The sequence below is a fragment of the Ornithodoros turicata genome, chromosome 2, assembly GCF_037126465.1.
Source record: "Ornithodoros turicata isolate Travis chromosome 2, ASM3712646v1, whole genome shotgun sequence".
NCBI classification, from domain to species: Eukaryota; Metazoa; Arthropoda; class Arachnida; order Ixodida; family Argasidae; genus Ornithodoros; species Ornithodoros turicata.
The window spans coordinates 140,330,541-140,342,674 of NC_088202.1; the positions used below are offsets into that span (position 1 = coordinate 140,330,541).

Below are 12,134 nucleotides of genomic sequence, written 5' to 3' on the forward strand. Positions count from 1 at the left end.
GAAGGATAAACAAGAAGGAAACATCAACAGCACAAACAAAAAATGCCGGTGTTCCGCATTTGCTGTTTGCTATGTTGCCATCTCACTACGTTCATGTTGTGCTTTCAGCTTGTAGTTACTCACTTGTGCGCGATAGCAGCGTAGGGATCATGTATAATTGGGGGCGCTGAACTTCGAAATCCATCCGAAAACCAGAAGGAATCTCCTGCCCCTGGGAAACGCTTCACGGTACGCCAAAGCGGAGAAGGGGCAGGCAGCGGAACACCCCTGGATAATGGCTCCCTTTGCACCGCTGCTCCTCCAGAGGGTGTACCTTGCCCAGGAGGCGCACGTAGTTGTCCTCTGTGGTGCTTCCTCCACTTGGCACGCCTGTTCTGGAACCATACCTGCACCATTACATCATTTGGTCATGGGAGAGAAATTGTACAATATAATAAGCGTGTGTCTCCTACACTCTAAGAAGAAAAAAAAAAGAGTAAAACGGGGAGTAATTGCAGCGTCTACTCCCATAGTCTGCCAATTACTCCCCATTTTAGTCCCCTAACCCGATATTTAGTCCCGACATTTACTCCCCAGGACTGCAAATTGTCACTAAACTTCGCGAATGGTCCCCTGAATGCAACAATCTAGGTAAATATGTGCCCTTGGTCAATTTGAACGACATAAGGCTGTATAACTCAGCCAACGTAGCAATTTTCCAGCCACACAGAGTAAGAAACAGTTAGTGCATCTTTCTTCGCAAATTGTGCCCTAGTATGGCGCAAGATTTTATATCACTCGATATATCACGGTTGACGATTTGCTTCAAAGTATTTTCATGCATGCACACCAGTTATGTACATGAGACTCTTACAACAGCGCGTGAAATGCAGTTTCCACCCTGTGACATTCATTTACTCCCGAAAGGGACTATTTTTTGTGGCAATGCATTTAGTTCCCAAAAGGAGTAAAAGTACTCCTTTTTTTCTTAGAGTGTACGCGTATGTCGACAGACTGGAGACCACTAGAGCGATATGCTAATGGTCCCAGTCAATGACCACCGCCATTGGCTCGCAGAGAATGCACTGTGTGCAATTTCCAATAGCCAAGTCTTGTCTCAAACGTAGCAGGAACGAGGACCCACACAACACATACAGGTGCCGTATCTATAAAGTGTGTGTCGGGTAAATAAAACAAACTATCGGTTGGAAGTGAGTGTGTGTACACGTCTGTTGTCCTTGCTTCCTGGTTTGCACTTGCACAGTGGTGGACAAAAGTTTACGGAACGCGCGAACGGTGTATTTTCTCCTGGGCGCGACACTTTATAGCAGCAGGCGGAAGAAGGCGTGTTCACTCGTTTTGGGGGGGTGGGCGAGTGCGCTGGTTGCGACACACCGCGGTAGTTTCCGTATCGCTTGAATGTGCTCGCGAAATGATTTGGATTGGTGTTTCAACCCGCGCATTCCTATCCCTCCTCTGAACGAGTAAACTCTCCCGCTTCCGGCCCCTACACTCTTAAAAATGAACTTCACCACATAGCACGCTCCTAGCCAACCATCATCCCGAATGACAACGTTCTCGCCCTAGATTTGTTGAAAACGGGAGGAAGAGCCTATTTTGTGCCCATTATGCACGGCACAAAATAGGCTCCTCCTCCCGTTTTCAACAAATCAGGGGCGAGAACGTTGTCATTCGTGATGATGGTTGGCTAGGAGCGTGCTATGTGGTGAAGTTCATTTTTAAGAGTGTACTAGGGTGTCGCGCCGATGAGAGAATACACCGCTCGCGCGTTCGGTAAACCTGTTAAAGTTGCTACTGCTCGTTTAGTTCCGAGGAAAGCCACGACCCGGACGACAACCGTGCTTTATTCTTGTTCACCTGTTTCCATTGCGTTAACACATTTGTTGTTCAACTAGCGCATATAAAAGAACTACGTTGTGAAAGGACGACGATCGTGTCATTATGCATGACATTAAGTTGCCTAACGTCATACATACCAGCTTAAAAAAACAAGAGCACACATGACGTCGTCAACTATGACCCTCTTCTCTCATTCCCACATCATCTAAAATTTTGGAACGCATTATTTATTCAACTATTGTTAAGCGAGTAAACTACTTTGCTGGAATGCAACAGGATTTTCGGCAAATATATTCGTATGCTACGCAGCGTACTGAGTTTTATCACTATTTCAATTAAATTCCATTCTATCGTCATTTCCTTCCGGTTCAAAGGGTAAGCAAAAAGTAGACTATGCTTGATTAAGGCTGTTGACTATTTAGCGAAATAATTTTGTACATTTTCGTGAAGCATTTACTGTGGCTCCCCATGGTTATATTTGATTTGATATTATTGAGATCATGAATGGGGGGAGATGACGAAGTTTCATCGCCAGGAATCTTGATATCGACATTGATGTTTTACAATGGGTTGTCAATTATTTAATCTATAAGGATCGACGTGTAAAGGGCAACCTCCATGGAGCGAATGTACAGCGAAAAAGCTGCGAACTTCGCTCAGCGTCGGACGCCCTGCGCGAGGCGTCAAAAATGTGAGCGTACGCCGCCGATCTGCCCATATTTTCCATCTGCCAATTTATGTTGGATTTAGTTGCAAAATTTGTGACATTAAATGCACTTTTTCGAGCAATTGATTTCACTAAGCTTTCACCTTATACCCTGGCAACAGTGACATCACAGCATGACTTCCCGACGCCGTCCGCTGGTTTTTCGCTCCATGGAGCTGGTGCCGGCGAACAACTGGCAGCGGAACACGCGTGGCAATCTGCCGCGCGAACTTCGTTGCAAAAATTCGCTCCATGGAGGTTGCCCTTAATAGTTGTTAAAGGTAAAACGTCTTCCGAACGTCACGTGCGTTCAGATGTCCCGCTGGTATCAGTTTCGAAGCTTGCTTCGTTTCTTAATTTCATTAAAGCGTATTTTATGAATTCTCACAATTAGACCTTTTGCGGATGTTTGCGTTATAAAGAGGGAAACCAAGTTTGCCAAGGACGCACAAAAAATATGACATCGATCGAACAGTCTCTTGGTGTGCGAAATGGGGCACTGTGTTGAAACAGCAATAAATGTGAGACAATGCATGCTACAATGAAAGCCATCGTTTTCTTGTGAGCTTTATTCTTCTGATGTAGAGATAGTTAATGAGTAGGGCAAGTTGGGGCAAGATGGGGCAAGACGCGACACGGGACAGGACGCGACATTTTTCGCTTCACGCCGCCTGTTTCAGAGATACGTTGTACCATGCGATTGAAACTTTACTCATAGGTGCCTTCGTGTTGTGTCTGTCCCTTCGTGTTCCCTAGTCTCGTGGTTTTACATTATGCAAGCCTCTGCATGTCCGCTTTCTTGCATGTGAGAATTGCCCGGATTGGTGTATGTGTTGATGAGAAAAAAGAAAAAGAAATCGGTTACTTCTGCGCGAAATGTAAAGGCCCGCCAAAAAGGCGCGATTTTCTGTAGTCATTTTTGCCGTCATCTGCTCAGCACCAATTCATAGGCTTATTCTGTCTATGTAAGTCCACATTCTGTTACCTATTCATTCATCTAGATACATGCAAAATACGGACACTCCTGATTTTCCGATTCATCCGATGATATGCACGAGGCAAGACGCGACAACTTAATCTATACAAACCGATAAGTCAACTCTTATGTTGCTTTATGGTTGCTCCTCAGAATGTTTTCATTTTTATTTTTTTGCATATTGCCTAGGATTTTAGAGCAAATTTTCCTATTTCCTAGGATATTTCTAGCAAAGTAGAAGTACACGCAAAAAGCGAGCGACCAGCGACACATCACACTGGCGTTGCCTTGTTTGCAAAAGACAGTGGAGCAAAATAGCACCGGGTTCTGTGTGGTTTTATTGCACATTATACGGGCGGTGGGTTCAAGGGAGTTGTGTAGGGGTACACGTGCTTTACTTTGTCGTCTTGGATTGAAAAAAAAAACTAATTTGTATGGTTCATTACCACGGCGTGTCTCATCTTGCCCCACGCGATGTCTCGTTTTGCCCCGAGGGTTGGGGCAAGATGAGACAATCTGCATTTTTGAATTTCTTTTTTCCGTGTTTACCTTACACCGGTTACGTCCGTTCTGCATTTACAGGTCAGAAGCTCAGACCTCTGAGAATGCACCTATCGCTAGTTTTATTTTTTTTAACAGGAGAAATTAAAATTTCATACTGAATTGCAAATTTCTGTCTCATCTTGCCCCGCCTTACCTTGTAAATATATCGGTAAATTTTTAGTAGCGACCCCAAATGGACATACAGTGTGGACTACGTAACCGCTAGCTATTTAAAAGATCCACTTAGTCTACCGCAGTATTCGCCTGGTTAGTGTAAAACCTAAAAGCAGCGCGTATATTACAATGATTAGACCTACCTTAGACCACGTGTGCACTGTTCGGCACCCCTACGAAATAATTTTAATGTGCAAAGTTGACAGGGCCCAAAAGATGGCTGCTAGATTAGATTTTAATTGTATGGTATAACGTATGCGAGGGCTCCAGAGCTAAAGGCTCCTTTGGGGAGGGACAAATTCTCAGTTCGCAAACAGGAACCGAGAATTTAACTTCCTGGAAACTATTCTAACCGATAAAACTTGTGTGTAAAGAAAGACATATCTTAAATATACGACATTCGTATCACCAAGGTTCAATCGTTAGCGGAGGGTTCAACCGTATTTATCTAGGACAGGCGTTTCTTAGTGTCCTTCCCGAAAATAATAAACGAGTGGAACCGTGTCAGGAGCCCCATTCTCTACATGTCACTTTTTAACATTTTGATTGTATGCATATTGTGGGTATTGGTGTTTGTATGTATACGCAATGTAATGTATATCTCTATGTATATTGTTGTACACCCGGTACTGTAATGCCACCTGGCGATGTGGCGTAGAAGCATCAATATAAAAAAAAATAAAGGTTTCTGCGAATCTTTACAGGTAATAGCATACAATCAGAAAGCATGTCATGGTGTTTAGATTGTTACGTTTTGCGCGTGGTTGTTAGACTGTACGTGCTTTTTACTGACTTGAACACGTGCTTCGGAGAGACGGATTCGTCTTGACACGTCTTCCCTCATGTAGAAGGTGGGGTAGTGAGTCCTCTGGAACAAGTTTTCCAGCTCGTTCAGCTGCTGAGCCGTGAAAGTAGTTCGATTGCGGCGCTGAAAGACACCAAGGGAGCAACACTGCCATTAGAGTATTGTGCTGGTCTGTGACAAATACAATTGTGATAGCAGGGTACTTCAATTTCTCGAAGTTCATCTCCTCGTTTGGTAGCCCTCACTGCTAAGCAGTTGCTGATATTACGTGACTCAAGAAGTATTTACTACAAGTGTTGTTTCGATAATATCATGTCTTACGGATACACTAGCAGACACAGCAAACTAGAGGAAGAAAGATGAAAGTCACTGAAAAGGTCAGCCAGCTGTAGGGATCGAACCCACATCTTCTGGATTACCGGTCCAGGGCTCTACCAATTGAGCTAAGCTAACACGCCTCTCCAGCGACTTTCGGGGTGCGTCATCTGAAGGGACGACAAACCAACCACTCACTCTCACTCACCCTCCTTTCACTCTTACATTTTTTGCTCACTCATACACACATTCATACGACAGAAATCGACGCAAGCGGCACCTGTTGAACAAGAGAGAAACTGATGTTCTGAGGCTGGAACAACATAGAAGGGACAGATACAAACAAAGCCTTTGATTTGGGAGGAGGCTTTGTTTGTATCTGTCCCTTCTATGTTGTTCCAGCCTCAGAACATCAGTTTCTCTCTTGTTAAACTAGAGGAAGGTTGCTTTACTATGTTCCCGTCTATATTCTTGTACGATTCTGTCCTGGGCAATACACAGTGCTGTTGATGGACGTACGGATAACAAGCATCCGTGATAAATCACAACATTCCACAAAAAACGGCAATACAATGCACGCACCACATGATTTCTGTGGTGTCTTTAAATCAAATGCCCTGACATCTGTCCAGAGTTGCATCGAGCTGACTCCTTGACTTCTTGTTGTCTCGTCAAGTTTCGCGGTACAGCCTCACTTCCATTAAGGTCGCAGTATAAGTGCACGGCCTCATTCGCATCTATAGTCTATCTCGTGGTGCTCACAAGACAGTATGTTAAAAATCTTTCTACGTACCTGCCTGTTGTTGGAGAGGAGCAACGACTCGTAGAGGCCATCTTGTGATCCGCTCGCGTGGCTCTGGGACCCAGAGGACTGGACATGAACTCCCAGAGATGATGTCATTAAGGTGGTTTAGTCCGAATAAACAGTCCTGGAACGCAACACGTGAACTGTTATAATGTAGGTCGGACCTCGAAACTACGAAGGTTATGGAGTGCTACGTACAATGGGAACACGTAGAAACGTTATGTTGACAACGCTAAGACATGGTCGCATATTCGCAGTTGAACAAGATAGCACCACTTCCCGCTTGTATTATAATTTGTGTGAAGGGAAGTGTGACGATGATGGAGGATAAAACAACAACTACTACTACATTTTATGATGATGAGTTTCATCACTAGAAGCCAGGCTAACTGTGAAACTACATTTCTTGGCTACGACCACTGTGTGTCCGTTCGTGACGCCGCCGGATATACAACTCTACCAGTAGCAGTCTTTTTTTGTTTTTATTGAATAGCAAGGTTTCCCGCCGAGTTATGCATGACGTGAAGAATGGCAGGACGCGTTGAGACTGGGGCTACTAAGGTCAATTGTCCTGAAGAGGTACGGCGAAAATAACAACAACAACTTTATTACGAGATGATGACTGGGGACTTTCATCGACAAGGGCGATGCTCTACACCATTGCTGGTGGCGATTCGGGGAATTAAATAATGGGCCCCTTCACAATAAGCATCGAAGTCCTATGGTGTCCGGAAAGGTAAAGAGAGCCTTGAGGGCAGAGCGTTGGTGGGCTGGATGCGGCTAGGGACCAAGCAATTTTTAAGGGGGGGGGGGGGCGGGGCGAGAGTCTAGTGGTTAAAATAGAAGCTCGTTAACAACGGTGAAAGGAGTTTGCGAGTCGTCTTCAGGACCTAGCTTGCAGAAGTTGAGACACTCAGGATCTTGACGTTGAAGACCCTCTAAAAGACTGCTCTGACTGTGTGAGAGCACATGACACATCTGACAAGTGGACAGCAACCACGTGTTGGAAAATGTTGGGAGCTCACTGTGGACTTGGGTTGAGACAACACCGGTGGGTCGGGACAATGACTGACGTAGGTTCGCAGAGGTGTAGTTCCTGGTGAACGGCTCGAGCTAGAGGCTGCCGCTCTGAAGGCAGACGACCCATTGAAGATACTTTTTGAACTTGGGGACATCAACAGTGCAGGCAAGCTGAGGATTTTTAGTAGTGACAGCATTTGCCATGCGAGGTACCGTCTTGTGATGCACTTGGACAGTGGCGCTGGAAGGGCCATGTTGCAAGCACGAGTATGTTGGTTTAGACGTCTAAGAGTTTTGGCTGTCTCGAACCAATCTTGACATATGATAAGGGGCAGAATACTGTTGTCAAGTGCTGCAGCTTTGACTAAACTCATATATCTTTCCAACAGTGATCTCAAGGAGTGCCGTGCCGACATGGCGAGGACTACATCGAGTGGAGGCTCAACCTATGTAAAAATCATGTAGGACGGGAGAAGTGACTGGGTGGCAATGGTTAACTTCGAGTTTACGTCTGGAAATGTGCCATATTTGCCCACGCAGTGATGGTTGCTTCGGGGAAGGAATAATGTAACTGGGAACCACCAAGTACGACCGGTGTGCTATGCAATGCCACTGGAACTGATTGCCCAGGCTGGCAGCAGTAGTGCTCAACGCTCAACCGGACAACTCATCGCACAGTGGCACAACCACAGGGGTGGCATCTAATGTATTGTTCCATAGACAAAAGCGCGCCCGGCGGAGGCATTGCATTCAGGACTGGTCATGGTCATACGTCACAGCAAACTTCACCGCACATGTGACGTCAAAGATGGCCGCACCCGTGATTGGCGGCCAAACCGTTTGTAAACAAATCGTTTGCTCTTTCTGTGCGCCGCTTTGGACGTTTTTCGACCCCGTAATTATTTTTATCCGATAATCTCGCAGTAAAACGCGTAGTTTTGCACATGAGCGTTCGTACTGTTCACTACTTCCAAAAATGTGATGACGACCCCGCTTTAAGACACACTCAGCCGGTGTGATGTACTTAAACTAAGGAGAAATGGGATACCATGTCGCGGAAGAAGCACCTTATAGTTTACGCTGGCAAAATACGTTCATCTCTTGAATTTATGCTAACGGGAATATATCGGCAAGCGCTAAAGCGACATGTAAACAAAGTTACATGACCTGAAAATTACGTTGCGTACGACGTGTGACCACGAGAACACGGCGGTTTTGCGGAAAGCACCCGCTTGAGGGTAGTTACAACAATGGCGTGTTTGTGTCACCCTTTTGGGCACAATGCACGACTAGGCGAACAACGTGGCTTGTCTATAATACTTTCCAGAGCGCATGCGCAGAGCGACGGAGTCTTTCCTCGCCGCGGACGCAACCGACATTACAACGTGTGGCTGTGGCGCCCTCTGTGAGGCGCGGGAGGAAGTCCTTTAGCGCAGGCTTATCCCAGAAGGGAGCCTACATAGGCGCGGGCGGAAGCGCCTTACTGGATGCTTCAGACACTCTTCTGCCGACTCCAGAATTCCCCCGCCCCCGTTTAGGGCATCTGCTTTACAGCTATCGCTGTAAAACAAAAATACATTTATAGTTCTTGCAGCCATGCCATGCCGCTATGCTCTCAGCATAGCAAGAAGAACAGGCAAACACGTGCTACGGAGCCAGTGGCGTATCTAGGGTGTGGCAGGTGTGGACAGTTGCCATGGGCGCCAGGTGAACAGGGGCGCTATTATGTGGTCGGGTGCGAATGTGCCAGGTCGGGTACTCAACCTGGCACATTCATAAATGATCTAAAGCACCCGCCATTAGAGAGGTTATAGTCTGAAACCTAGTGCGGACAACACGAAAACGCATCCCCAAGGACATCATGTTATCCATGTTGCCATGGGCGCAGGTAGCTCTAGATACGCCACTGTACGGAGCTGTCCTTACGCCTCCATGGTACTCCGGACACTACGGGTACTACGGGAACTACGTGCACGTTAGGCACGTGCTACTCACGTGATACTTCACGTGGGCTAGGAGACCAATGAAAGTGACCGAAACCTGGATGTGTGTCACGGCTGCGAACATCAGGCGCGATGCGCGAAAAGGCGTGCGTAACAATAGCGGTGTTGTGACGCTTATACGGTCGTCTGTATCCGCGCGTGCTGCTGTGAGACGTCAATAGTAAGATACGCAAAGCACTGAATCTACAGAGTGATGAGGACTGAGATAAATAATTCAGCAGTTGCCTGGATAAAACATCCATCACTTTGCCTGAACGACTGTATCTACACTGTGTCGTGTACACCGTTATGGGATACAGAACTCCGTAAATATTTGAGACAACAACAACAAAAAAGAAAAAAAGAAACACTTATAATCTATTTGTTATTGGACTTGACAGAAATCCGCGTTGCCCTGTCAAGGACACCCGTAGAAAACATGCAGATCATTCAGTAAACCTGCAGCGCAAACAATTAGGGCAACGCCTGCCGCTGCCTCACCCTACCTTTAGCCTCGCTCTGCAACAACCCGATTCAATCAAGTCCTGAACCAAACTCACCTGTGGAACGCCAGCGACTCCTTCCAAACGATCCTCTCCTCCGTGACATATATGACAAACATCTCCGGACCACGAATTCACGAGTCCCCGCCCCCCGCATGATGCTGTCAACCAATGAGAAATGAAGTTCTCTCTATACATCCCTTCTATGATGGGCTTACCTTTCAAATTAAGCAAAGTGATTTCGGGCAAAGTCATATATGAAATCCGATGATGTTACTCGAGCTCAAAGGTTCGACCTGCTCCGCAATTACTTAGATTACACCGCGGCAGCGACCGCCTTTCAACTGTGGTTTCCGAAGCTCCAAATGAGGTTGTTTCTCTTATGTTATTTGTTATACACCCCGATTAGGGTATGATTAAAAACCTTAATTTTCTCCATTACCATCATGGGTTCAAATAACTCTGGCTATACGACCGAGAACTGGAAGAATGCCTAGGTGCGCCGTTTTATGTGCGTTATGTACGTGTTTGTGGCACATGTTGTGCTTTCAGACGTATTCTCTTGTAATTTGATGCGTGGTGTTGCTTGGCTGTGTAACAGGGTATAGATAGGTTTGCTGCAGCACAGACGCTTGGCGTTGCAATGAGTTTTTTTTTTTAATTTCTTTGCGAGGCACAACAGCAAAAGTAATAACGCGTAGTGCTTCGTGGAACTTCATGTTATTGTCTTATTTGTTTGTTTATTGTGTGCTAATAGTTTGACGGCCCGAATGCGCTACACAGCGGAAGTTTTGGCGCAATGCTACAAAGATAACACAGCGAAGAGAACTACACTCTAAACAATTTTACACCTTAAAGGGTGTAAAAGAACATGTGCATGGCGCACACCTTTTAAGGTGTAACGGAACACCATCAAGAAATCAACGGTGTAATTGTGTGGAAGGGTGTAATGTAACCTGCAAACCATAGAAGAGGCAGCTGGAAATTATTACAGCTTCACTGCGAAAATATAGTGTTTCTAGTTTTTACAGAAGGCACATGCTTGGTACTTTGGAGTGTAATTGTGGCTATCTTGGCATCACTCTTCGATCACAGCCATGCAAAATATTCTTTAAAAAGTCAAGAATATACTTTTCTCACACTGAACTTGTAATACTTTCCAGGTATACTACTCAGCTGTGCCCTGTGTGAAGCAAAAATAGGACATTGCAGACACATGTTGCACAGCACACACATGTTATAGGTGATTGATGTGGGTATATGCGCGCATCATACATATCAGACACAATCACAGGAACTGAATAGTTATGCTTTTATTAGGTTGACATTATGCCATGTAGCATACATATCCTACATTACGTAGGCATGAAGGTATTCAAACGTATCACTTAATACAGCTTTATCACATAGTAGTAATTTTATATTTTCCAGTCATCTAACCTTGAGGGGTTAGATGACAGTGTGCCAAATGTTGAGTAACTGTGCATTTGGTCTTTATATGACAACTTGTATCACAAGCTTAAGTTCTGAGTACCACAAGCACTCCAACACTGCACAGGAACACATTTAGCCTGTGTAATGCAGCCTGTCCCACCTCCAAATACACCCCCTGTTGCACCCTCATCACACCCTCCTGACAATGTCTCATAAAAGGGTGTAATTCACCATAGTTACACCCTCGAAATTTTCAAGTCAAGGTTCTAGGGTGTGAAATAGGTGTAATACATGAGAATACACCAATTTTACACCTTTAAAGGTGTGAAAATATTTAGAGTGTATATGAAATGCGAGAGCATTACCAGCGTTACGACAGGCGAGGCGACTCCATTTCTAATGCGAAAGAAGCACACTTTCGGGAGTTTTAGCAGATGTGCAGCACTCTACGGAAACGATACGATAACGGAAGACCTGTCAAATCGATTATCAATAGCGTGACGCAGGCCACTTCGAAGGAATCAGGCCACTGGCATATCGAGTTTTCCGAAACGTTAACGTTAACACCTTCCGATCTGGTAAAACTCGCTATTTATTCCTAAGACCATGAACCTGAACGCACGTATGTCACCGTACACGATCACTCGGACGATTCCTTTTCAGGACTGAGTGACCTCCAATTCTGGAGATGCGGAGAATGGGTTCCTGGATACTGTAGCAGGAGATGGTAGCCCATGCGGCGCACACTAACGATTCTTGCGCAAGCACAGTCTATCGTTGTGCCGTTGAGTGTGGTCGGCACATTCACATCACCCACGATGTCCAGATTGAACGTCTCCTGTGGCGCTCCGCGCTTATGATGGGTTCCTGCGCGTCGACGTTTACGTCTGACTTCGGCCAGTATGCGTTTGGTGGTCCGGTTCGGCAGTACAGGTAGGCGAGGAACGAATAGTTACACGGAAGTATGTCGAGGTTTGGTATGATTTAGTATTTACGCAGCGTCACGCGTATTTCGGCCTCTTTCGGTAGCTC

The 12,134-nt window shown here is 45.7% G+C and overlaps 1 protein-coding gene across 6 annotated transcripts in view; it reads right to left on the minus strand.

Moving 5' to 3' along the window:
* LOC135384163 (short stature homeobox protein 2-like) overlaps positions 1-12,134 on the minus strand; it is a 127,165-nt gene that overhangs the window by 37,071 nt on the left and 77,960 nt on the right. For 4 of the 6 annotated variants that reach the window (XM_064613385.1, XM_064613382.1, XM_064613384.1 and 1 more), the window contains exons 2-4: positions 6,152-6,287; positions 5,032-5,166; positions 124-386 (exon numbers count right to left, since the gene is read on the minus strand). In XM_064613385.1, coding sequence (XP_064469455.1) covers positions 124-386; positions 5,032-5,166; positions 6,152-6,259 — 506 coding nt within the window. In that variant the 5' untranslated portion in view covers positions 6,260-6,287. Of the gene's footprint in view, positions 1-123; positions 387-5,031; positions 5,167-6,151; positions 6,288-9,725; positions 9,826-12,134 lie in introns of those variants that run through there. The other 2 variants (XM_064613383.1, XM_064613386.1) reach the window with 2 other exon arrangements.